The following is a 24613-nucleotide window of genomic DNA, read 5'->3' on the forward strand; positions in this document are numbered from 1 at the left end:
AGCAGCTCTGCACGGCGAAGCACTTAAGCAAACACTTCAGTCAAACGATGAGCAGAAGAACTCCCGCAGCTATAAATTACACCGCCGTTCCCAAACGAGGGACCCGAGCCTGCCCTCAGCAGTCCCTGCAGCAGACGGGTCGGAAAGCACCCGAAGTCAGCTTTACCCACGGCCATCCACAGCAGACCCTCGGTCCGCATCCCAGGCCAGCTAATGTTTTTGCAGCAAAACAGCTGCAATGCCTCACGTTGTATTTGTTTCCATCAACTCCCCCACACACAGTGGGCTTAGATATTTGTATTTCTTTGTTTACATATTTGTAGTGTCCCCAAGGGGATACACACGCCACCCCTAAGGTTAGAGGCAAGGCATCAGAGGGCAAGCACCTCCCTGTGATGCAGAATTTGTCCCGTCTCTTCACGCTGCCAGAGATGTAAATCTTTCTTGGAAACATTGGACAAAAGTCCCGTCAAATATGTGGTTTCCTTCAGCAGCAGTTCTCCCGTCTGCGCTTTTTCAATTGCTGGGCCAGAAGTTTGTGTTTCCAATTGTCGCTCTTTGAGACGCTTTTCTATTGTCAATGCAACCCCGGGCGCTTTACAGCCCGCTCCCTTTGGAGCCTCTCCACCGCCCTGTGCGCCGAGGTCGAGGTCTTTCCCTCACAATTCCTGCTGTCATCCCCCAGACAGGCACCGGGGCCGCCCGCCGGGGCGGGGACGGCCACTCGCGGCTCCCCCCAACCCGCGGCCGCCTCCCGCGCCACCGGCTGCGCCTTGTGGCGGGGAATAAACAAGCCGCCCCCCTCCCTCCCCAAGCCCGGCCTTTGTTACGCCGGCTCCCTCCAGGCGCGGCCGCCGGAGGCCGCGGCCGCCGGTTACCGTTAGCGGCCGCCGCTCCCGCCCGGCCTCCGGGCCTCACACCGGGGACGTGGCCCCGCGGAGGGCGGAGCGGCGGCGGGCGGAGCGCGGCCTCCCCGCTCTGCCCGGCCCGGCCCTGCCCCGCTCCGCTCCGCACCGCGGCATGATCGCGCTCTCGGCCGCCCGCCCGTGACCCCCCGCCCGGACGCCCACCAGGTAGGCGCTGCCTTCCCCCCCGCCGCGGGGAGGGGGAAGATCCCCGCCCCGGTCAGTGCCAGGGGAGCCGAACTTTATCCGGGATGGCCGCCGTCTCCTTCCCCCGCCGAGGGGCTCCGGGAGGCGGCAGCGCCCCCCCCCCCCCCCCGCGTCCCGGTGCCATCCCCTTCCCCTGCCGGGCCGCGGCGCTGGGGCGGCCCCGGGGGTGCCCCGCGGGGCGGCGGCCCGGAGCCGAGCGGGGCTTCCCCGCGCCGGGGTTGGGATGTGTGTGTGTCTGTGAGGCTGGAGGGAAGCCCTTGAGGGTATTTTCCCCGAGGGGGGGGAAAAAAAAAAGCAAAACCCCAAAGGAAATCCCCAACGCAGCCCGCGCTACCGGGGGGCGGCGAGAGGACGGGAGGGGGCGGCTCGGGTCTGGGGCAGGGGGGCTCGGGGGGCGCCGGGCCGCCGCGGGGGCTGCGCGGCCTCTCCGCGGGCCGCCGGGGGGTCCGCGCCGCCGGGGGAAGGGAGGGAGCCCCGCCGGCCCCGCCGGGCAGGGCCCTTCTTTTCCAAGATATATTTTATTGCAAAAAAAAAAAGAAAAGCCAAACCCAAACAATCCTGATTTCCAATCGGTTTAGAAGCAGCTCTGCCTTGTCGCAGTGTGATGGGCGGTTTTGTTCATTATTCACGAAATGCAGTTTGTCCAGTTCACTGGGAAGAGTCGACCAAGCAAAATGAGAGGCTTGTGAAAGGCTGCCAAATGTGTCCTCCTAGAATTTCATCGGGATGAAAATGTCTAAAAGCGTGGAATTTTATTGTGCAGATAAGCGTGTGAGCTATGGCTTGCCTTTTTAGTTTTGGTTTTGTGGTTTGGTTTTTTTTTTTACTTTTGGAAAAAGTATTTTCTGTGGGGAAAGGCTCAGTATCGTGAGCGGCAGTGTTTGAAGGCACACGGTACGTGTTCACTCCCACAGAGCACCATAGGCTTGAATGATGCTGTAAAAAAACTGGACAGGCAGAGAGATGCTTTACAAGATAGCGGAGAAAAAGATGGCAACATTAGAAATAAATAACGAAAAAAAATATCTCCCTTTGCAATTCAACCAAGTACACGTTTCCCCTCCACCCCAGGTTATTAGACCTGCTTGCACTTTTCTTTTTGGCCTGATGAAAGCAGTCCGGAGGGCAGCGCTCGCTCTTCTCCTGGAAATGCCTGTTGGTCCCTGTGGTGCAGATCAGCATCGAGAGCCGGGCTGAGCGCAGTTCTGAGTTGATCCCTAATTTTAACCTGGCCTTGGATTCCTGCTGTCTTGCAAGTGTCCGTGCCCAGGGGCTGCCAGCGAGGTGCAGCAGCCTAGTGCTGAGCACCTGTGGTTTCTGAATCATTTCCTTTTCCAGTTGCATTCAGAGTTTGCTAAATGTGCGGCACATTTTGCTTTAGCAGTTTGCTAAATGTGAAAACAGCATCAGCTGTTTTCTTACAGTCTGAATACTAACGGGCCCCGCTGGGGGTTTTACCATAATATAACTTTCTGTGGGTTTTTTATTTTTTCTTGTAAGCAGTTTTAGAAAGAAACTTTCTGACAGAAAACCTAAAAATCTAGTTCCTTTTTATGGTCGGTATTAGAAAAGGCGAGCGCTGGTTGTCAGTGAAGAGCAAAATCGGAGACTGCTGAATTCTTCACACAAGTGAAGCCTGGGTGCTTGGCGCTATCTTGCGATCAGTTCCTGTACCAATTTGAGCTGATTTCCTGAAGCAGCTGCATCCCACCTCGGTATCTGGGTTTTGAGGCCCACAACAAGCGGCTCTGACTGGGAGGAAGGGGCGATGTCCAGGCTGGGCAGCAGAGAGGGTTAAACAATATCCAGGTGGCCTTAGCGCCAGAGAAACGACACGGGTAAGACCCAGAAGAATGAACTGGGTCAGAGAGTGCTGGGAGGAGCAGTTCCCCCAATTGTCCGGTGACCTCAGTCGCAACTGGTTGAAGTGGCCCCTATTCACCACCAGAAAGGCACTTCCCAGCCCGAGCCTTTTTGAATGCTGGGGGAAGTAAAAAAAAATAAATAAAAAAAAGTCAATTACCGTCCAAACAATTCACAATAACAGGAGCTAGAGTTTATTTTTACAGGATTTTTTTTTCCCCTCTTTGAGAAAATCTAGTAAAAAGATATTGTCCTCATTGTCACAGAGTTGTGAACGGCAGGGGAGGGGCTATATATTTAAGAAAATCCTGAAAATTAAACAGTTTACCTCAGGGGAAAAAAATAGAACCCCAAAATACTTCCCTTAGTACCTTACTTTGTAAAGCAAAGACGCCATTCTCCTTCCAGAATGAGTTGTCAGAAGAATGTTAACAAGTGTTGGATTTCACGTGCTCAACACAATGGAAACTTTACTCTCTTCTCCATCCTGTAGCTGTTTGCCCAGGGATTTTGTGGAACAAAACTGTGGTGCAAATTCAAGCTATAGTGCAATGACCTTTGCTGGGGTTTGTGTTTCCGAGATCTTCCCACAAGGAAGACACTAGGTTTGATTCTTCTCGGGCATGTGCGAGTCTGCCGATTGCTCCGTTGCCTTCATTTGCTGCTGCCTTCCCATCCCGAGGCAGGGGAAGTGTCTTTGAACCTGGCAGACCCTGGGTCCACTTTCCTGCACTATATTCATTTTACATTTTAGTGCCTGACACAGCAGCTAATCAGACACAGCATAACCTTTAAAACTGTATCATCCAGAGAGTTGTAGGCTTGGACCAGGATGATTTTTTTTCAGCTTTTTTCCCCAGCGTGGAGGTTGTGTCCACTCTGTTTCCATCTCCCACGAAGGACTGGTTTGCAATCTAGTGTTTGATTGGGTCAAATTTTTCAAAGGTAGGATGGTGCCATGGGTGCACTTTGCACGTTTTCCATTTGTTTGGGAGAATGCTGCGTTAAGATACAGTGCATGTTTTTTATTGGTTTTAAAGTAAAACAAAGGTCTCCCCTGAAGCACAGAATGGCACTGTTTTCCATGGAGAGTTGCTAACGCTGCTGTCATGGCGAGCATACAAAGTTCCGCTGAATTTGAACCAGCATATGTGAAAACACTTGGTCCTGTAGAGTAGCATTAAAAATAAACTTCTCTATCAAAGTAAACTTTAACTTTTCTATTGACTTTCAGGTGAGCAGCATCCAGCCTTTTATACCAGCTTCAAATCCTGGGCTAAGCTATGATCTGCTGAAAATGGAGGCGCCAGCTCACGTCTCCCTTCAGTGGCAATAGCACATAGTGATGTGGTATTGATGGGAAGCCAAAACGCAGCGAGCCAGCAGTAAGACTGCTGAAGTGCTGAGAACATTCCCAATTTTATTTACTCATCACTGAAAGCAAGGTGGGAGCTTGGATGAATTGCTTGCTCTGGAGCACATGGTGAAGCAGAGCACAGGTCAAGCCGTCCCCGAGCACGCAGCAGCGTGCGATCCTGATCTACGTGTGAGTTACAGGAGAATTTGACAGCGCAGAAGTGCAGGGTGCTGTCAGACAGCAGGTTTGGTGTTCTGAGCGAGCACCGTTAGAGATCTCACTTTCCAGTAGCTATGAATGCTTGATGAGCTGTCTCAGGGGTAGAGAGTTTTCATGCAAGCTTATAGAGCAAGATGGGTGTTCACAGACAACATTGTTGGAAAAGCCCTTTGTTAAGTGTAATGTGATTAAAATGATTATTTGCTCTTTGCCATCATTTACCCATGACTACGTAATTTCAAAGACCTGCACACCTGCTACAGTCTGGTCAGAACTACCCCCCCAGCAACTGCTTTGATCTCGCAAAGTTTAGGCTTGATGGAAACAGCCTTTCTTTCTGTTTTGTGGTGCAGCAACAGGCATTTTGGTGGAAGAGGTTTAGAGCTAATCCCTCTTCGGTGGGCCATGGCTGAAACACTGCACTGAAAAAATCCAATAGAGAATTTAGGCAGATAGCTCTGGTTTTCCACATCTCTGAAGTTTATGATATTTAAGTCATCTTGCGTGCATAACGATTCGGATTCTGTAGCTGTTTGTGTCTATCTTCGAGTACGTGTGCATCACGTCCGTTTTACGTGCTTGAATTTATCTGGGTTCGTCTTTCGTATTCTTTCAGGAGTATGGATGAGAGTATGACCCTTGTTTGTATCGTTGGGGATTTTTGTCACGAAGGATGGTTCGGGGGGAAGAAAATTCATCAGCTGTGTTTCAGGCAGAGAATATCGGCGCCTTTGTCCAGGCGTTTTGGGATCCATGTTTATGAGAGTATCGCAAAGTTTAGAAAGCTCTCTTGTATAGCATGTGAGCAGGAGCAGAAAAGATCCTTTATACGGAAAGGTCTCACAAATAGTGAAAACAGGCATTTCTGTCATGTTTTTGGCTCAATCACTGCATAAAAAGTTTTTAACTAACTTTTCAGATGGTTGAGCTGCTTAAGACTCAGAATGGACCCTTTGTGCTCCCTGTCCCAATTAGGAATTAATTTTTAATTATATCAACTGAACGTTTTTCATTATGAGCACTTGTAGTAGCCCCAGGCCCCTGGCTATTCCTTTGACAATGAATGGCACTGGTTTGTGTAATATTGTCTGTCCGATGACATTCCGTGGCATTGTTTCTGTCTTCATTATCCGAGTATGTTAAGTAAGTGTTTGTGGAAAACCTGGTGTAACTTGGATTAAAACTTGATGTGAGTTTACTTTTCTCAGTCGTTTAGACGTATTTCCAGAGTACTAAAATACCACTTACCGGATAGTTTCTTGCTCAGTGCTTTGGTTTGCTCTTAAAGGTTTTCACTGGCATTAAGAACATTTTGCAGCTCTGGAAAGAGGGCCAGCGGCTTGAGTGATAGCCCTGATAAACTAAGAATGTTACTCCCAGAGCTAAAAAATGGCAAGTATTGCCTTTGAAGTACTCTTTGACATGGAAATGCGTAGACTGTACTTTTCTTCAGATTTGGACAAATAGCTCAGCAAAGCCAAATCTCCGCACAGGCCGATGTGCTGGGTGCAGAAGGGACTGCTATTGATTTCACTCAGGCTTTATCTGGCAGAATCTGGCCCTGAATGTTTTTTTGTCTTCAGTCCAACCAAGTCGAAGTCAAAGAGCTGCTGACAATAGGAAGTCTTTTTGGTGTGTAATACATGAAAAAGTACTATGACTCAATTGAAACCAACAACAAGGTTATTGTCTGGGATCCGTTGCCAAAGCGGCGCTTACTGTATGTGTAGGTGGAAATTGCAGCGTGTATTTTGAAATGCAGTTTATTAAAGTTACTTCCTCTTTACGTCCTCTGTGTCTCCTCTTTACGTCCCTTATGTCTCCTCCGAGTCCTGGATTCAGGCCTTTGAGCCTCCAGTGCCGCGGCGGATGGTAGCAACAGCAGAGCAGGGGGATTCACGGCCGCCTCTGAATCCACCGCCTCTTGGGTGTTAGGCAGAGGGGCAGCCGAAAGCTAAATGTGTGCTGGATGCCTGCAGCGTGGGCCTCGGTAGCTGAGAGGGGAAAGAATGGAAAGGGACTAGGTGTTCAGCAGGTTTCTGGGAGTTATACCCTTTTCAGTTTTCTCAAGCAACTAAATCCCCGGTGATTCGCTCGAGTCTTGCCCACGGTTGCGGACCTGCAGAGCCGGGGCACTGGGGAAGCTCGGTTGTGGCCGTTGTTGTGATGGAGGACGGTCTTCCAGTAGCTGGGTCGTGACTGTGCTGGAGTTCAGGTGACACAGCCTAACCTTCTCCAAGCAGCGCGCCCGGGAATGAGCGCCTGTTTCTACTCCGAACGGCTGTCACGAAGGGGACAGCCGGGTCGTGGCCGGCCCGCTTTCACCCGCATCTGCGCAGGTGTAGCCCCGCTGCACGGTTTGCACGTGTTTTGTAGGACCACCAAACTGTGGGTGCTGGAATAATGTCTTCAGTGGGCTGACTGTATTTAGTCTGCTCCCCAGACTGCAAACTAATACTGACTGTGACACATAATTTTAGTAATGTGTGGTATGAAATCCAATTAACCCCAGTGGCTTTGCAGGGAAGTTTTGACATGCGATCAATTTAGACACAACCGTTGCAGAGAACTGCAAAAAGCAGTATGTCACGATTTTGTAGTACTATTCATTCATGTTTCCCACCAAAGGTAGTAAAGAAAGTAGATACTTTTTTGTTTTCAAGCTGGAGAAGTGACGGCATGGCGGGTCGATGTGGCGTGCCGAAAGCTGGCGGACAGGGAGCCCACGGCTGGGCCCCCGTGGGGACTCCTGACTCACGCTCTGTTGTTCCTCCGTGCCACGTTTCCTCGCCAGCCTCAGCCCAAGGAAGATGGATTTGTTTGAAAATACAGTAAACACATGGACTTTTAAAAATAACTGTTTGGATGCAAATGGTTTGTTTTTAAAAATGGCTTTCCAGTTCCTTAACGCGGGATTTATGTTTAAGTAACAGCATCATTTGTTTGTATTTCTTACTTCAGGATGATGGTATTTCTTCCTATGACATTCTCCCTTACAGTCAACAGAACAAAAAGTAACCCATCATGTTTGAAAAAGTGGCGACATGTGATGCTTTTTTGCTATACTTCCAAAGAACCAGCATTCAGAGTAGTTTTTCCAACCAAAAAATTTTGACGCAGTTTGGGTTTTTGTTTAGTGGGGTTTTTTGTGTGTTTTTTTTTAAATTAAATTTTATATTACAGGAAATGCCAATGGCTGTAAAGCCTGGCAGGGAGACTGGTCTCCTGAAATGCCTCAAATACAGGGAGAAGTTAGTAGCAGAGGTATTACAAGTTACACAAGAACTGACCAAGCACCTAAACTTACCAAAATGCTGGACATTTTGGTCAGTGCAAACATAGAGCAAGATAATTGCCAAAGCCGAATGGTAGGGCAGTTCAGACGTTATGTCACTGCGTGGACAGTGTGTGTGAGAATACACAGATAAGGAAGGAACATCAACCTCTTGGGAATTAGGAGTTGCTAATTCCAGCCCTTTATCATCTAATTTCCCCCTTAGTCTAATCTCAGCTTTCCAGACTTGGTCCCTACGTCCACTTTTAGTCCTCTCCTGGTTAGGTGATGAAGTGAAGCAGGTTCGTTGTCTGTCATCTCTGGTGCCAGCACGGGCAGTGCCAGGAGCTGTGGGGGGCTCCTGGGCACCCACTGAAGATGAAGTGTTCAGCTACTGAGATCAAAGGACACATGTAAAACCACAGTTGCCGAAGGTTTATAAATTAGCCAGCTGTGGGCAGCTGTTCACACTGCAGTAAAAACTGCGTCCCCAATACACAGGCCAAATTTTGGGGCATGGAGGGTCTGGAAAGTTTTAAAAGACCGCAAGTTTTGTAGTGTGCACAGTCCACTGTTGTTCCCCTAAGCCTGATTCTAGAAATGGTTTGAACAATTGCTGGCTAGGTCTTAATTTAAAGTTTGCCTTAAATTAGACAGGTTTTTCCTTACCATCATTTTTGGGAGCCAATCCCACCCAAAAATACAAATTTGGTAAACTTATAATCAACAGAAGATATGACTGATGATGGTAGTACCAAGCCGTTTTCATGCCAGGCTGTGCCTGTCAGCCCCAGCTAGAGGAGACTGTGGCCCTAAGCCCTGGGGCTCTGCATAGACCGGCGATTTTGTTTAAATTAGGTATTTAAGAATACATCACCATGAACCTGGCTGCAAAACTCCCTTATCCCTGCTTATTTAACTGTCTCGGTGTGCAGTTCCCAATCAGGCAAAATAAGAATGCAAAATTCTGCTTTTCAGCGCAGCCTCAAGCCCTGTGCTGAGGAGCTCTTTAGCTTAACTTCAGCTCCTGGCCCCAGGTGGCCGAGGCCAGGCAGCACGAAACCACCAGAAAAGGGACTTTATGGTATTTAGAGTAACACATGCTTACAACCACGGGCAGTGGGCTGTGGTGTTTAGGGTGTGCAGTGCTGTGTCCTGTGAAAAGCGAAACGCACCGGGGTGCGGCCCCGGCACACACGACCCACAGCACTCGGGCTCTGCCGAGTCCCCGCTACCAGGTCATGAGCTCGTTGTGTGTTAAATACGTGCTGTGCTCTCTTCCTTTAATGAAGATGAATATGCAATAAATCATGTGTGGGAACCAGCCCAGAGACCTACTTGCAGCACTATTCCCAAAGGCATTTCATAGTTTATCCTAACACATGCAGTATGTTTAAAACAGCCAGGAGGGCGGGTTTTGCCTAGCCCAGCACTTTCTCCTTTCAGTAGATCTTTGATGTGAGAGATTAAGCAGTCCCAGTCTGAATTGCCTCTTGAGGACATCTCAGCCTTGACCCTTCCCAGGCTGCGGTTGTGGCCCTGCGTCCACCAGCCCAAGGCCTCTCACACCAAGGGGGAAGCTCCTTCCCTGTGGGGGGTTCAGGGCCACGTCCATAGCATCTGGGACTCGTTTGGACTCTGTGCCACGCTCAGGAGGTGGTGGTGCTGATCCTATGTCTGTGGAGGGTTGGTGCGATGTCAGGGAAATGTAGTTAAATGTCAGCTGGCTAATCATTTAAACATCTTTTCTAGTCAGCTTAAGAAATGTCACCAACTTTTATGCTTCCCAGTTGTAAATGTCACTATTTCTGCAGTGTAGTCTCTCTTCTGCTCTGTTCCTCCTCCTTTTTCCCTCTGGTGTGTTATTCATGCCCTGCCCCTACTGAACCAGTAAATTCTGGATATTAATTGCCTGTCCAGCACCCAAGGACCCCCATTCTGGTGTGCGGCTCTGGTCATTCGCCTAAAACAAGCAATGGATGACAGTGATTGCTTCAACGCATGGCAGCATGATTGAGTAACCGTTACCAGAAGAACAAAATAGCAGAGGGCTTGACTTCTGGTGAGTAACACCTGTGCTTGGCAAATGCAGCTCTAGCAGGTCCTGGTCTCCGGCCTGCAGCACACGAAGCAGCAGTGATGCCGCTTCTCTGTCACATGAAGGTCAGCAAAGGCGCAGGGACGGGCCTTCGGGCTTTGCAGGGCAAGGAGACCATAGCTGGGGCACAAGCTGGCTCGTGTCAACGGGTAGTATCGAGCGTTGCCCGTGGAAGGGCACAGACCAGTCGGCAGCTTTCCCGGCAGCACGGCGCAGGCGGCCTGGAAGCCACCTTGCCATGGTGGAGGGTGGGCATGGTGGGAGCTGCTCGGGGTCTGCCTCGGTAAGGAACGCATGCTAGCAGACCTGCCACAGGTGGGATAAAGGCAGGGCCCCCCAGTTATTTCTTTCCATTTTCGCTCAGCGTGCTTTTTTGCATCGCACTGTCTCTACAAACTGTGCCGTGAAAGCTGAAGTGGGGCAGAGTGGGAGCGGCGAGGGGTTGTCACTGGTCGCAGGGCGCTCTCAGCAGCGTGCCCTCCAGCTCTGCTGAGGACTGGTGTCATTCCACGCAGCTACGCCCCATAAAATGAATGAAGTTGCTCTGTGAGAATCTGCTTAAAAATAGCAACCGTCACCTAGCAATAGCTGGAGTGTGAAGCTGCTAGAAGCCAAAAGCAGTTTTGTTCAGGGTTGTAGCAGACTATTAATATGCTTTTTCTTTGTAAAACATCTCTCAAGATGCAAGATGAATGCAGCTTGATGAGAGGGTGCATCACGCACATCTCGGGTCGAGTATATAAACCTTTTTATCCCCAAGCATTTGCCCATCTGGCACGGTGGGCTCTGTCTCTGACAGGGGTCCCTCACGTGCTGCTGCAAGGCAGGTCACAGAAGTTCAGTGGACACGAAGCCGCCAGGAGCAGCTCGCAACACCTGCTTGCAAAGCATGAAGCCGAGGCCGGGGCTTGTCCCGGGCTTTGCCGGCCGCGCTGCAACAGCTCGCACCGCCGAAAAGCCCCAGCAGCGAGCAGTGCCCTGTGCCGTGGCTGGGGAGAGCTGGTCCGTTGGGTGGCCGTCGCTGGTGGAGGGAGCGTAGCTACAGCTGGAAACTCTGCTCGTCAGCATCTCTGTGCCCGTTCGCACGGAGGCCCTGCTGACACAGCGCTGGTGGCAGAGGTTCAGCCGCTGCCCGGCAGCCCCGGCTGTGCCGCTCGGCCGCGGTGGTACCAGTGCTGCAACGGCGGTCCCTGCCCAGAAACCCCCCGGGCTGCCCGCCCGCATGTCCTCTGAGCCGCCACTGGGCAGGAAGTTAATTAATTCATTTCCTTTATATTCTGCAGCGCACGCGGGTTGCCCGATTTGTAAAACATACTCGTTTTTCCCCTTAGCCGCACTGGCAATAGCTGTCGTTACTTCCGAACTGTCCCCACTGCTTTCCTTTATTCCCTCTGATGAAGGCCAATTGCTGAGAAGCCAGTTTGCTCCACAGTGCAGCCATTTCACAATCATCCTTTGATTCAATCTCTTGATTTATTAAGTCGAGCTTGTTTCCAATACTTTTCTCTCTGACTCGATCTATTTATTCTCCTTAGCTCTTTTAGGTCACTTTAAGTTGTGTCTCGCTCCTAATCGCCCATGCATTAGCTGTTTCCTGTAGTTAGTTTTTCTGCTGGAGTAAATATCACACCTTCCTTCTACCTGGATTCCAGTATTTCATCTTATTATCACATATTCATTTTCACTCATCAAGTTTTCTATACTTCCTAGAAAATTTAAAATAATAAAAACTCCTACTATTTTCTCTCCCCTCAGTCTCGGGGGGTTGTGGAGGTTTGTGTGTTTGGTTTTGTTTTTTATTTAATCTGGCAAACCCTCTGCTCTTTTCTGCAGCACTGCTTAACAGCCAGTACAACTTTTCTGAATCCAAGTTCCTTTTTTATTTCCTTCTGGTAGTTGAATACCAGATGATTTATGTCATGTACGTTTTTCTTTTCTCTAGAGACCGAGGATTATTAGAAATGCAAGAGAGAAAAGAGAGAGCAAGTTCTGATTTTAATTGAAAAAATTATCCAATATTTAGAATTCAATGTTTCCTAAAGTAGGTTAGAATACCATTTAACATAAGTCAGACTCTACATTTCAGCTACGATGTATTGTGCCATTAAATAGCATTTTGAATGTGAGTGAACTGAAATTAGTAATGCTGTCTTAGTTTTCACTTAGTTTCGCTTAGTCAAACTCCTTTTCTTCTATCTCCTTGTTGTAAGAAGAGATAAGAATCTGCAGTAGAAGGTGTGCTGTCCCAGAGATTGCTGTGCTTTGGGCTGCGGTGTGACTTTTTAGCATCCCTGTTTTGATTTGTTTAAATTCATGATGGACTGAATCACTTTATTTTGTACAGACATGGTTACAAATGAGTCTGGCAGTGGTGCGGCTCTGGGTGTAGCAGTGGGGAAGAGCCTGTCTCCAGCCACAGCCAGGAGGGGGTTTTCATGATTGCTCTGAGCCACGTGGACCCGCTGCATCTTTTCTGAGGCCTCAGAGCCACTGCTATTAGATGTCCTTTCAGTCACTGGACAGGCGAGAACAGAAAATAAGATAGAGGGAAAAGGGAGACAAATAAAAAGTGATTTTGTGTTGTTCTGTTCTGCGTGCAGATACCAGCAGCGTTGCTAAGCCTAGGCTTCTCTGCACTTCTTTCCAGTATTTTCTCTTATCGCTAGTGGGGAGAAGCAATAGCGTTTCTCCAGAGGATGTTGCAAAACGGTTATCCCACTTCTTCACATCCCATCTCCATTTAAAGCTTCTTGTGAGTGTCTTTTCCCTGAAGTTAAAAAATATTGTCTGTCATTAGACATTGTTGGTTTATTTACCGTCATTATCTGCAGTACCCTCGCCATCGTTCAGTAACATTTGTTTTCTTTATTTTTAACCATAAAGAAAAACAGAAGTGGCAGACGGATTTTGATGTCTGGTGTAGAACTGGAGGCCTCACAGATGGGTTTTCTAGCACGGCTCAGAGAGGCTTTCCGTATGCAGGTCTGCCCCTGCTTGGCCCATTAACCAGGGAAACAGTATGTGCGCTCCACTAATGAGGAGTCACACTATGCAAACAGCAGCCTCTAAAGGGAACAAGGGATCAGAGCAGCATGTATCTGTGGTGCCAGAAACTCTCTGCCTTCATCTAAATTCCCCACACATCAATTAGAAGAAATAAAGCAAATATATAATACAACAAAAGGCCCCTAAAAATACAGAGTGAAACCTATCAAATGCAACAGCCAAATTAATTTTTGGTCTGGAAAGCTGTCCCGGCACAGTAATTTGCAAGATATTTTCCAGTCCCATCTGCTGTCAGGCCCTGTTTCAGCACTGCCGACTTTCATAAAACCATGGCTCAGATCCACAGAGCTGCTTAGACATCTAACCAGCGAGACCTGGGTCTCTGCCTGTTTTGGTGCACGTGAGCACTCGTGTTTTCTCAAGAGGCTCCACTGTAGGACACATGATTGTGTCTTTGATGCTCGGATTGTCTATACTTTTGGGAAAACCTTACAAATAGGGCCCCTAGAGGCTGTGGCATCAGAAGGTGAAAAAGAACCCATAAGCCATTATTGGGGGGGGAGAAAATGTCAAACCCTCATGATTTTAAAGCAATCTGTTGATATGTATCTTTGTGTGTACCGATAGCATTCCAGTCAGCTAACTGGCCTCAAAACCTCAGCCGACGGTGGTGTATGTGTTACAAAGCTTTGAGCAGGACTGTTGCATGGCAACTGAGAAGCTAACATTTGTATTAGTATATTCCTTTCACAATTTTCTGCGTTTTTCAATACTTGAAAGAAAAAATATTTTGTAAAGCTTACCAGCAGCTATTGCCAGTCACCTGCATTTTATGTGGAAATAAAAACGAGGAGGGTAATTCCTTACCAACGGCAGTGAAACGAAGGGAGATCAGTGCGTGATGTTCTTCAGCTCAGGCGCCGCTGGGAGCTGCCAGCGGAGGGTTTCCTCTCCGTGGGCTCAGCTGAAGGAGTGCTGGGCATGTACTTAACGTTGCATGGGGGTCCTCTAATTTATGAGACCCATTTTTGTCACCAGTATTTCTAAAAGAAACTTGAAAGGCAACAGAGGTTTGCTGCAGCATCTACGTGAGGTGCTCTCTGCTGTAGAGGTATACCTTCCCTGATGTGTCTCTGAGCGTTTGCAAGACAGGCACACAAAAATCAGAATTGCAGCTCCTGGCTGCTTGTAATTTAATAATGAATGCTGCATTCCTTCGCCCCCGCTGCAGCACTTCAGGCCTGTTGGCACGGACGCTGCCGAGCCTCCGACCCAGCTGTGTGAAGTCAGGCTCGCGTTGCCATCGTTTTCACTGACTGTCTATTAATTCGCAAGTGCTGCCGAGGACAGCCTGCCGTTCTCTTGGGGATCGCTAGCCGTGCAAGAGGTGTGTGCGGTTTCGTCTGGCATTGTGGCATGCACCCTGGGGACAGCTTTTAGAAGAGCAAGAGGCTGAGAGAGAGAGATACTATCCTAGCTGGCCAAGTAGTGCTTAAAGCAATGTGGAAGGGTTGCAAGGGGAGAGGGGGGCAGGGAGCAAGGGTTAAGAAGTTTTTATGCTACCCACTCGGAAAGCTGCCATGCTCCAGCCCAGCTACTAATCCAAGTTCATTCGCAGAGGTCACCTTCTGCCTTTGGGGACTGTGGTACCTCCTGAGGATCAGCTGGGCAAGCAGAGGCACAGCAGTCCCTGCGAAGGTGTCAAACTGAGCATCTTTCCACTCAAGTATGGCCAGTGTAGTGGGAGTCAGTTATAAATCCTTGGGATGGCCGTATGTTTGTGATGAATGGCAGCCGTTAGGGCCTGAATCCTTCCCGGCCGGATCCCCGGCTCTGAACGAAGTGAATCCTTTAAGCCCCTGGGCAGCATATCAGCAAGTGTGCGCTTATCGCTAAGCCTGCGCACAGCTGGATGGCACCAAACCCACACTAATAGGTCCCAGTGCTCAGCTGAATCAGGATTATAGACTCTTCCAATATTACTGTGATATGAAGCGATTGCGGTGAGCATTTGCAATGTTAGTTAAAGGGCAAATTTTGTAAATTGCTCTTAGGAGTATTTTTATTCCATTCCCATGCGAATTTATCTTTCCATCATAACTTACTGGGGAGTTTCGGGACTGGTTTGAGCTCAGGGATTCAGTTACACAATACGCTGTAGGCTTTAAAATCAGTTGCTTTGCCTGTACATGCTCGTGTCTTAGCTGATTTTTCAGAGGAGGTGATGATGTAAGCCTCGACATCTGAGGTGAAGATAAAGCCCTTGATCTGCTTGTAGTTTTGGTTAGCTAAAGCACTTTAGCAACTCGCACATAGTAGATTTAAAACTGCAGTGAGTATGCACACAAATATTCCGAAGCATCCCTGAATAAAATGGAAGTGAATGAAACATGATAGCAAAAAGGGCCTGTGAAATTTGAGCACAGGACGAGCATTTTAGCCAGACCTTTGAGATCAAGGCTAACGTGTATAAAGCTGAATGTCTCTATCTACAGAACAGCCTGATTTTCAGGGATTCGGAAGGCCTCATTGGCCCATCAGGTACGGTGGGAGTCGCTGCAGAGAGGGATTCACCTGCCTGCGTGGACAGGACCGCGGTCCTGCTCTCTGTTCCTCATAGGAGCTGCAGGGGGGGCAGCACGAGCATCCCTCTTCCGAGGCGGGGTGTCTGAGGGACTGCTTGGGCGGTAGCTGGGGACTTTTATGCCACATTCTGGGCTTCTCATTGCCAGCTCAGGTGTTTTCAAACCTCACAGAAGTAATTTCTTGCACAGGCTGAGGGGTACGGGCTGCAGGAGGCTGAGCGCTGGCCTTACTCTTTTGCAGGACGATGATTCCCGTGACCGAGTTTCGCCAGTTCTCGGAGCAGCAGCCGGCATTCAGGGTGCTGAAGCCCTGGTGGGATGTGTTCACGGACTATCTCTCTGTCGCCATGCTGATGATCGGTGTGTTTGGGTGCACGTTACAGGTAAATCAAACGGGATGGAGGCGAGGCGGGTGCTCTCAGGGGTGCTGAAAGAACACCACAAACAAGGAAGGGCCTCGGAAGGATGGTGTCACATCTTGTTTTATCTCTTGGGTTCACCACGAACAAAGCAAAAATTTGCTGGTCCCAGGATTAAAGCTGTTTAGGTAGCAATATCAAATAACACAGACCAGTCTTGTAGCAGCTGTAAATCAGCAGAGTTGCACTGGAGCTGATGGAGCGGTGCCAGGTAAGATAAGAGCTGTTGGTTTGGCTTGTGCCTGGATGCCTGTTTTCATCACAATTTGACATAACAAACCAGATGATCGACTTAAGTTCTTATTTGTTACCATTTTTCTGTTTAGAAGTTTGAAAAACGTAATTTTGTAATTTCTGTTTTTCTCTATTTGGCAAATGTTAATATTCTTTCTGTCTCTATGCTTCAAAGAGATTTGAAATTAATGTGCTTATTTTATTAACACCACCCACAATTAATATTATGCCTCTTCCATTCCAAAGCATATCTGAGGGTGCTTACACGTAAACAATTGACATTACTGTCAATCATGGTTATTTACATTTTGCTAAAGCGACAAAAACTGAAAAGAAATGGAAAATACTTTTTGGGATGGATTCCTCAAAAATAGAAAGTTACAGTACTAGTTCAAACATAGATCTAATTTCTTGGCATGACTTAGAAATGGAGCTAAAGGGACACCTCGGCAGAGCTCTTATTTCAGGGGTATTTGCTCGCTTACATAGCCCAAGATTTTCCCATGCTATGTCCCAAATCTCACGTGAAATCAGCTGTAGTTTTGCCTGCACTCTCCGTTTTCAAGTATTTTCAGTTGAAAAGATACGATGTTCATGTTTAAAAATATTTTTATATAGGGCTGGATTTTGCATTAGTAGCTAAGTGTTTGCTTAAGCGCACAAAGTAGAACATCTGTTATTTTTAAGTTTACCTGCTTGATTGGATGAACCACACCGGAGAATAATGTGTGGAAACACTGCAAATAACAGGCAAAATTTTTTATTCCAATTTATTACCAGAGGCATGAATCCAGGGTATAAGTAATGGTGTATATTAGAACAGCATTTACAGAGAAAGATTAACTGCAGGAGTTTTTGACGTGTCAACAGTTACGGCACTGATACTGTTCAAAAGACGTGGTCTCTTCTTATCATCTGCCTGCACCAGGGTGGACCATCAAGGAGGATATCATTTTGGTAGCTCATGTTGCATACTCTATATTTAGTGCTTTCAACAACCATGATGTCAAAGGATACATCTACACTACGCACACATTCCTAGTTTGGGCTAATCCCAGTTAGTCATTCAGGGCAAATAGCAGAGCTCCTTGGTTTATCACCTGGATTAACATATTAAATTCAGGCCTATAGGGGGCCTTGCACTGAACTCAAACTGTTATCCCAAGCTAAACCAAAGGTTATTGGTCCCTAAAGGTGCTCTGACTTCAGTTTGCCAACATGGATGGCCAGCCCAAATTAAGAAAGTTGTGGTTTTTTGCATTAGAGACAGACTTAAGGACAGAAGGACAGAGCTACCTGTTTCACCACAGGTGTGTGGTATGAGGACTCTATGTATATGTATGAGAAACAGAATACAAATTATATCCATGCTGTCACTTCTCCATTATCCCCATCTATCTTTATTAAGACGGAAGATTAATAATGTCCCAGCATAGATATGCCCATGTTAGCTCTTTGTCAGCCATTTTCGGTGTGATAAGACATCACAGTGTGAGCGTACAGCCACATGAATGCAATTATGCTGCTTTCGAGCCTAAGCTATCTCTGAACATCACGTAGCCAAGATGATTATGCCTGGCAAGAACAGTCCGTCTCTGGGGAGAGCAATGCGGGAGATCCCTGGTCTTTTCTGGAAGCATTAGCCATGCTTTTCCTTTTTCTGGATTATCTCAATGCCCTCTTATTCAAATTATGGAAAGCTAACCATAGATGAAAAGGGGTGACCTAGTTCTTGACATATAGAGCAAGTGTCCTGTTGGGAATAATAATAACAGCAGAGCCTGTGAGGCCAAGTGCCAGGCTGTGGCGAGGAATGCCTGGCAGCTGGAGGAACTCCAAGGACAGCTACCCATTGCTACTGCCACCATTGTGTGTACATCAGTTTAAAATACATCTTTTTGTGTGTTTCAGGTCATGCAAGACAAGATAATATGCCTTCCAAAGCGCATACAGCCTTGCCAGAACCAATCCAATAGTTCAAATGTGTTTAACACAATACCAGATACGACCCCCCTTCCTCCACCCAAGCCATCCACCCCTCCAGCTACAGTTGAAATGAAAGGACTGAAGACTGATTTGGACCTTCAGCAATACAGCTTTATAAATCAGGTGTGCTATGAACGTGCCCTGCACTGGTATGCCAAGTACTTCCCTTACCTTGTCCTTATACACACGCTGGTCTTCATGCTGTGTAGTAACTTCTGGTTCAAATTCCCTGGATCGAGCTCTAAAATAGAACACTTCATTTCAATACTCGGGAAATGTTTCGATTCTCCCTGGACAACAAGAGCCTTATCCGAAGTGTCAGGGGAAGACTCTGAAGAGAAGGATAACAGGAAGAACAACATAAACAAGTCTAATACTATCCAGCCAAGCACTGAAGGCACTTTGGTCAAGACGCAGTCTTTAAAATCAATCCCTGAGAAGTTAGTTGTGGATAAGGGAACCCCTGGGGCATTAGATAAGAAAGAAGGTGAACAGGCCAAAGCACTGTTTGAAAAGGTGAAGAAATTTAGACTGCATGTTGAGGAGGGTGATATACTCTACGTCATGTACGTTCGCCAGACTGTACTTAAGGTAATTAAATTCCTCATTATTATTGCTTACAACACAGCGCTTGTCTCAGAAGTTAATTTTACAGTAGTCTGTAACGTCGATATAGAAGACATGACAGGATATAAGAATTTTTGCTGTAATCACACGATGGCACATCTATTCTCTAAACTTTCCTACTGCTACCTGTGCTTTGTCAGCATCTACGGCCTTACATGCCTTTACACGCTATACTGGTTGTTCTATCGTTCGCTGAAGGAATATTCTTTTGAGTATGTTCGGCAAGAGACGGGAATTGATGATATCCCAGATGTGAAGAATGACTTTGCTTTTATGCTTCATATGATCGATCAGTACGATCCTCTCTACTCCAAGCGATTCGCTGTCTTCCTGTCTGAAGTCAGTGAAAATAAGCTGAAGCAGCTGAACCTAAACAACGAGTGGACTGCAGATAAACTGCGACAGAGGCTACAGACGAACTCCCATAGCCATTTGGAGCTACAGCTTTTCATGCTCTCTGGACTGCCAGACACAGTTTTTGAAATTACTGAGCTGCAATCTTTAAAACTTGAAATAATTAATAATGTAATGATACCAGCAACCATTGCACAGTTGGACAATCTCCAGGAGCTCTCGTTGCACCAATGCTCTGTGAAGATCCACAGTGCCGCCTTGGCGTTTCTGAAGGAGAATCTCAAGATCTTGAGTGTCAAGTTTGATGACATCAGAGAACTTCCACACTGGATGTATGGCCTTAGAAATTTGGAAGAGCTCTATTTAATTGGCTCCCTAAGTCACGATATTTCCAAAAACATTACACTGGAGTCTTTTCGGGAACTCAAAAGCCTTAAAGTTCTTTACATAAAAAGTAATTTGTCCAAAATCCCACAATCTGCAGTCGATGTTTCAAGTCACCTGCAAAAATTGTGCATCCATAATGACGGCACTAAGTTAGTGATGCTCAACAACCTGAAGAAGATGGTCAACCTGACACAGCTGGAATTGGTTCATTGTGATTTAGAACGCATTCCTCATGCAGTCTTCAGCCTTCTCAGCCTTCAGGAATTGGATCTAAAGGAAAACAACCTCAAATCCATTGAAGAAATAGTCAGTTTTCAACATCTGCGAAAACTGACAATCCTAAAGCTGTGGTACAACAGCATAACGTACATCCCAGAGCATATAAAGAAACTCACTAGTCTCGAGCGGCTTTCCTTCAGCCATAACAAAATAGAGGTTCTTCCATCCCACCTATTCCTATGCAACAAAATCAGATATTTGGATTTGTCTTACAATGACATTCGCTTTATCCCACCCGAAATAGGAGTTCTGCAGAGTTTACAATACTTTTCCATTACTTGCAACAAAGTGGAGAGCGTGCCAGATGAACTATACTTTTGCAAAAAACTCAAGACTCTGAAAATTGGGAAAAATAACTTGTCGGTCCTTTCACCTAAAATTGGTAATTTGGTATTCCTCTCCTACTTGGATATTAAAGGCAATCACTTTGAAATCCTCCCACCCGAGCTCGGTGAATGTAGAGCTCTGAAGCGGACTGGTTTCACTGTAGAGGACACCTTGTTTGAAACGTTGCCTTCTGATGTCAGGGAACAAATGAAAGCTGAATAACTGACTTCCTCTCGCTCAGTTTTACAGAAATAACGCTTCTACCAAATACGCTGTAGAAAGTGCATACTCCGGATATGCATTTAGTTTGTCATTATTTTTTTCTTTTTCAGACAAACCCTTTCTGTACAAACAAATTTGGAGTAAGGAGTACATATATTTTTAAGTAAAATTTTCTTGTATTTTTTCACTGTTTTAAGATATTTTTAAAATTTGTTTTGCCCTGAGGACAAGGGTATCTGTAACTTAATTTTTACTGGTAAAAGTAAATGGTTTTATCTGCTGATATATTATTTTTTCCTTTGCCTAATCCCAACAGGGGAACTGTGTTTAAGCTGTATGCTTTGGGTTGCATAATTTGTTATAGATGATTATATTGTCTTCCTGGTTATCGTTAATCCCTTAGGACGCGGTCTTCAACGGGTGGTGCTGCAGGTGTTGAATGCCCAGTTTCCTCTTCAGTGGCAGTAGGAGGTGTTCAACATCTAACAAGATCAAATCTGGGTTGACCATCCTTTTTTATTTATGACGTGGTGTTCTCAGATGATCAAAGCAAGTAGAAGAGCTTCTTTGTGTACTGTAACGGGTCTGGGGGGGCACGCGGGACTCCTCCAGGGCCTTTCGGCAAGTCCAGCCTAGCTCTCCGCTCACACACCGCGCCGAGCAGGAGGCACTGACTGCGATTTCCTCTCTGGTGCAGGAAGAGCAAGGTCACAGTTCACAGAGGAGTCGGGACCAAAGTAACTCACGTTGAAGATTTTTCCGAACAGCGCAAAGGGATGCGGCTGCCCATCTCCTGCTAACTTGAATGGAAGGGGTGCAATGAACTCACTGTGTTGGAAACGTCAACCCAGCGAGATGAAACACTATCCTGAAAAATCCCCGTCCTCCACTAAACACCCCATCCCGCCAGGGAGAAAGTGCCCTCTGCCCCCCTCAGTTCCCTTCCCCACCGGGATGCTTGGCACCTTGCAGGAACGGGATCCAGAAAAAGTGCAATCATGTTTAGTTTGTAAAGCTTCTGACAAGGAAATAGCGTCTCATACGCTCCTTATTTGAGCTCGGGTATCGTATAACCAAGCTCAGCGCAGGAACATTTGCAGATCTGCAAAAATGAGATTAAAGGAATACATTAACTTCTCAGAGTCTCAGGCTACCAGAGGACAGTGATGAAGGCTATGTTTTCATCTCCCAGCTAGTAATTAAATTGGAAATCATACAGTTGGAAGTCTGCTTTTTAAAATAATGTAATAATCTGTAATGATTATGCATCAGTTTGGGAACTTTATCCTCTGAAGCCATGTTCAGATGTTTATTTAATCCAGCCATTTGCTTTCTTTTAGGCAAGTTTGGCAGGTATATGATAACCCACGTGCTGCACACAAGCTAATTTAAGCTAATAAAAAATAACTATATGATAGTAAAATATTTTGCTGGGAGGAGATCTCTTCATCCTATCCAGCAACACGTTTGAATCAGACGCAGGCACTGGATAAATGCTTTGCAAAAATATCTAAGAATAAGTACTTCTTTCTCCAGGAGGCAATGCTCTTGAGAAACAGCAGAGGTTGAGCTGCGGATCGTTTAAAGTTGCGTAAAATAATTGTCTGATGATTGTCAGGTCGGTTGCTCTTAAAATGTTTTCTAGCTGCCATTGCACGTCTTGAGCTACAGTTAATCTGGGTGCTCGAGCTTGGCACAAAAGCGTACGGTTGTTCTAAGAGTCTGACTTATGAAGGTGGGGAGACAAGCTAGGATGAGAATTTCCTCATGAATCCAGGGTGTGCTATGCAATCTGGTATGTGGGCTTGCCACAGTACCAAAGCAGACTTATTTTTTGCGCTTGGCTGTGTTCTGGAGATCCACGTGATTAATCAAAAACGGGTCAGGCATAAAGGAAGCGAAGCACGCTTTTTTTGAAAGGGGTTTGATTTAGTTCTATTAAAGACGTATAGCTGATGTAGCTATTGTGAGAGCTACTCCTACTCGTGTATGGAATGCACTTATTGGAACAGCTTGGCAGTATATATATTCTAAATGTGTATCACTTTGATGTAATGCGAGGGAGAGAAATGTTTCATTGCTCATATTAACCTAATTATGTAAACCAAAGTGCTGTTGTCCCTGATGAATGTAAACTGTTTAAAATGTCCATGTAATCGGTGGAGCTGTATAGTTCTCTTACTTAGATTTTAAATATGGGATTACATTTAAAGTTTTTTTAAAAAAATCTTTATATTCCTAGATGTAGCATTTTAAGTCCCTAATTTATTTTGTGTCTAATGTTGTTTCATGTGTAGTTTGTGGTCTGTTTTCTGAACGGAAGTTATGCAGACCTCGTAACTGAAGGTTGGAGACTTGTCCTACGCCATTTTTGTAAATACGTCACTTAGGGGATGTGGGGGTTTTTGTTTGTACTGATTATACTTATACCAGTGCAACCCCTCATGTGGACACAGTTACATGAGTATAAAGTGCCTTATGCTGGTATATCTTTATTCACCTTCTCGATAGGAATAAACTATACCGGTCTAAGCACTTTCGCGCTAATAACTGTATCTTCTCCAAGGGTTTGGTCTGCTGAGACAGGTTAGTCGATCTGACAGCTCACAGCCACCAAAAAGGGGCCGTTCCTTCCTCCTCCCGTGCTCCCCGTTCCTGCCAACGTGCTCCAGCTGCTTCTCGTGTACCTTCCCGATCTGGTGCTGGTCTGATCCCTCCACAGGACAAATCAACTTTTTAAGCCAGCAGAAAACGAAGTCAGTTAAAAGAAGGGACTAATTTTCTGCTGGATCCGCTCTCCAAAGGATCGGATGGACACTAGGGTGGGAGTAGCAAGGGGACAGGGCTCTGCAGCCGGGGTCCGGGCACGGAGAAGGCAGGACAAGTCACTTTGGAGGTGCTGAGCTGCTGGGTCAGTTCATCTTGCCGAGCCCCGTGCTCGGAGAGCTGTGCTGTTTTATCTATAGCAGGGTTAGGGGCATGGCTTTTCTGGGTAGACAACCCTCAGGCTCGCAGTGATTGATAAAATATCACATTACTGTTAATTGCTTAAACTTAATGAAACAAACTCAGGTAGCCGCACTGTTGACTTTTCTAAACTTCTTACTGTCTAGTCTGTGGGGTGTATTTTCCAAAACAGTATTTTAGAAATGCGTCAGCTAAGAGAAGATTGTTTCCTACTTCTGTATGACATCCAGGAAAATATGTAAAAGTGCCATATTTACTCAGTGATTCATGTACTGCTCATATGTATATTCACATGCAACGCGTACTAGACTTTTCTGTGACCTGTAGTATTTGACTTAGAATGGATGGACGTTTTGTGAATAATACTTTAGGCATGGTTTGTATGGGTTTGTATAACTACTTACATTAATCAGGTGCCTAACAAGTAAGACAGTTCCGGAATATAAGCAAGGCATTTTACATTATTGCTCAAAAATAATACAAATCTTCCTTGGTAACAGAAGCAGAGATGACAGAGAGTCCATCAAAAATAAGAAGGCAACCTTCATAGTACATTAAGCCTGAAAAGCAAATCTACTTTGTGATCAAAATCTGGAGATGTGCATCTCCTCCTTTCTCAAAATTAGGATGGATGTTTGTGCTGACCTCCTGCATCTAGCCAGCCCAACATTTTTTTTCAAATTCTGATTGGAAAGAGCCCGCTCAAAGTCTCATATCACATTTCTGGCACTTCAGCTAATTCCTGTGCGTAAGCGGTGAAAAGCCCTGTAAGAATGCCAAGGCGAAACTTTGCAATTTGACCAAATGGACAAACTTCTTAATTCTCTAGCAACAATCTTAATATGATAATAGACCTGCATAGTGTTACGTTGCAATATAGTACACCCAGAAAAAAATGGAAATAAAACGTTCTTTTTTAATAATGAACATCGTCAGACTGCAATGTGATTATTTGTCTGGGAAGCATTTTGTTTCTGGGTTACCTAAAGATCAGACGTAACCATCTTTTGGGTTTGATCCCTTGGGAGGGAAGTCAGGAAAATACACTTGAGAAAACATCGTTAGGCTTGACAGGATTTATAGCCACGTGGTCTCGCTTCCTGTGCGCCTCCTTCCATTCCCTCACCCCGGCAGCCAGCTCAGTGGCCAGCAAAGAAGCCGCCCCTGCTCCGGTCCCTGTGCTCTGCCGGGGTGCGTGGGGGATGCCGGGGGTGCCGCCAGCCCCGCTCCTCCGGCCTCCCCCCATCGCCTGCCTGCGCTGCTAAGGGAGGTGATGCTGTTAGCCCTTGCATCTGAC

General features: G+C 46.6%; 1 protein-coding gene and 1 long non-coding RNA gene across 2 annotated transcripts in view; both read left to right on the forward strand.

Annotated features, from left to right (window-relative positions):
• The window catches only part of LRRC8C (leucine rich repeat containing 8 VRAC subunit C), a 65598-nt gene extending 41355 nt beyond the window's left edge, over positions 1 to 24243 (forward strand). The window contains exons 6-7 of the mRNA XM_064455782.1: positions 15756 to 15897; positions 18079 to 24243. Of these exons, the coding sequence (XP_064311852.1) occupies positions 15756 to 15897; positions 18079 to 20349 (2413 nt within the window). The 3' untranslated portion in view covers positions 20350 to 24243. The remainder of the gene's footprint in view (positions 1 to 15755; positions 15898 to 18078) is intronic.
• LOC135313972 (uncharacterized) lies at positions 627 to 6337 on the forward strand. Its single transcript, XR_010373480.1, has 2 exons — positions 627 to 1073; positions 4210 to 6337. It is a non-coding gene; the product is annotated as an uncharacterized LOC135313972 (long non-coding RNA).
• Positions 24244 to 24613: the final 370 nt, after the last annotated feature.

Source organism: Phalacrocorax carbo, chromosome 6, assembly GCF_963921805.1.
Source record: "Phalacrocorax carbo chromosome 6, bPhaCar2.1, whole genome shotgun sequence".
Classification (NCBI taxonomy): Eukaryota; Metazoa; Chordata; class Aves; order Suliformes; family Phalacrocoracidae; genus Phalacrocorax; species Phalacrocorax carbo.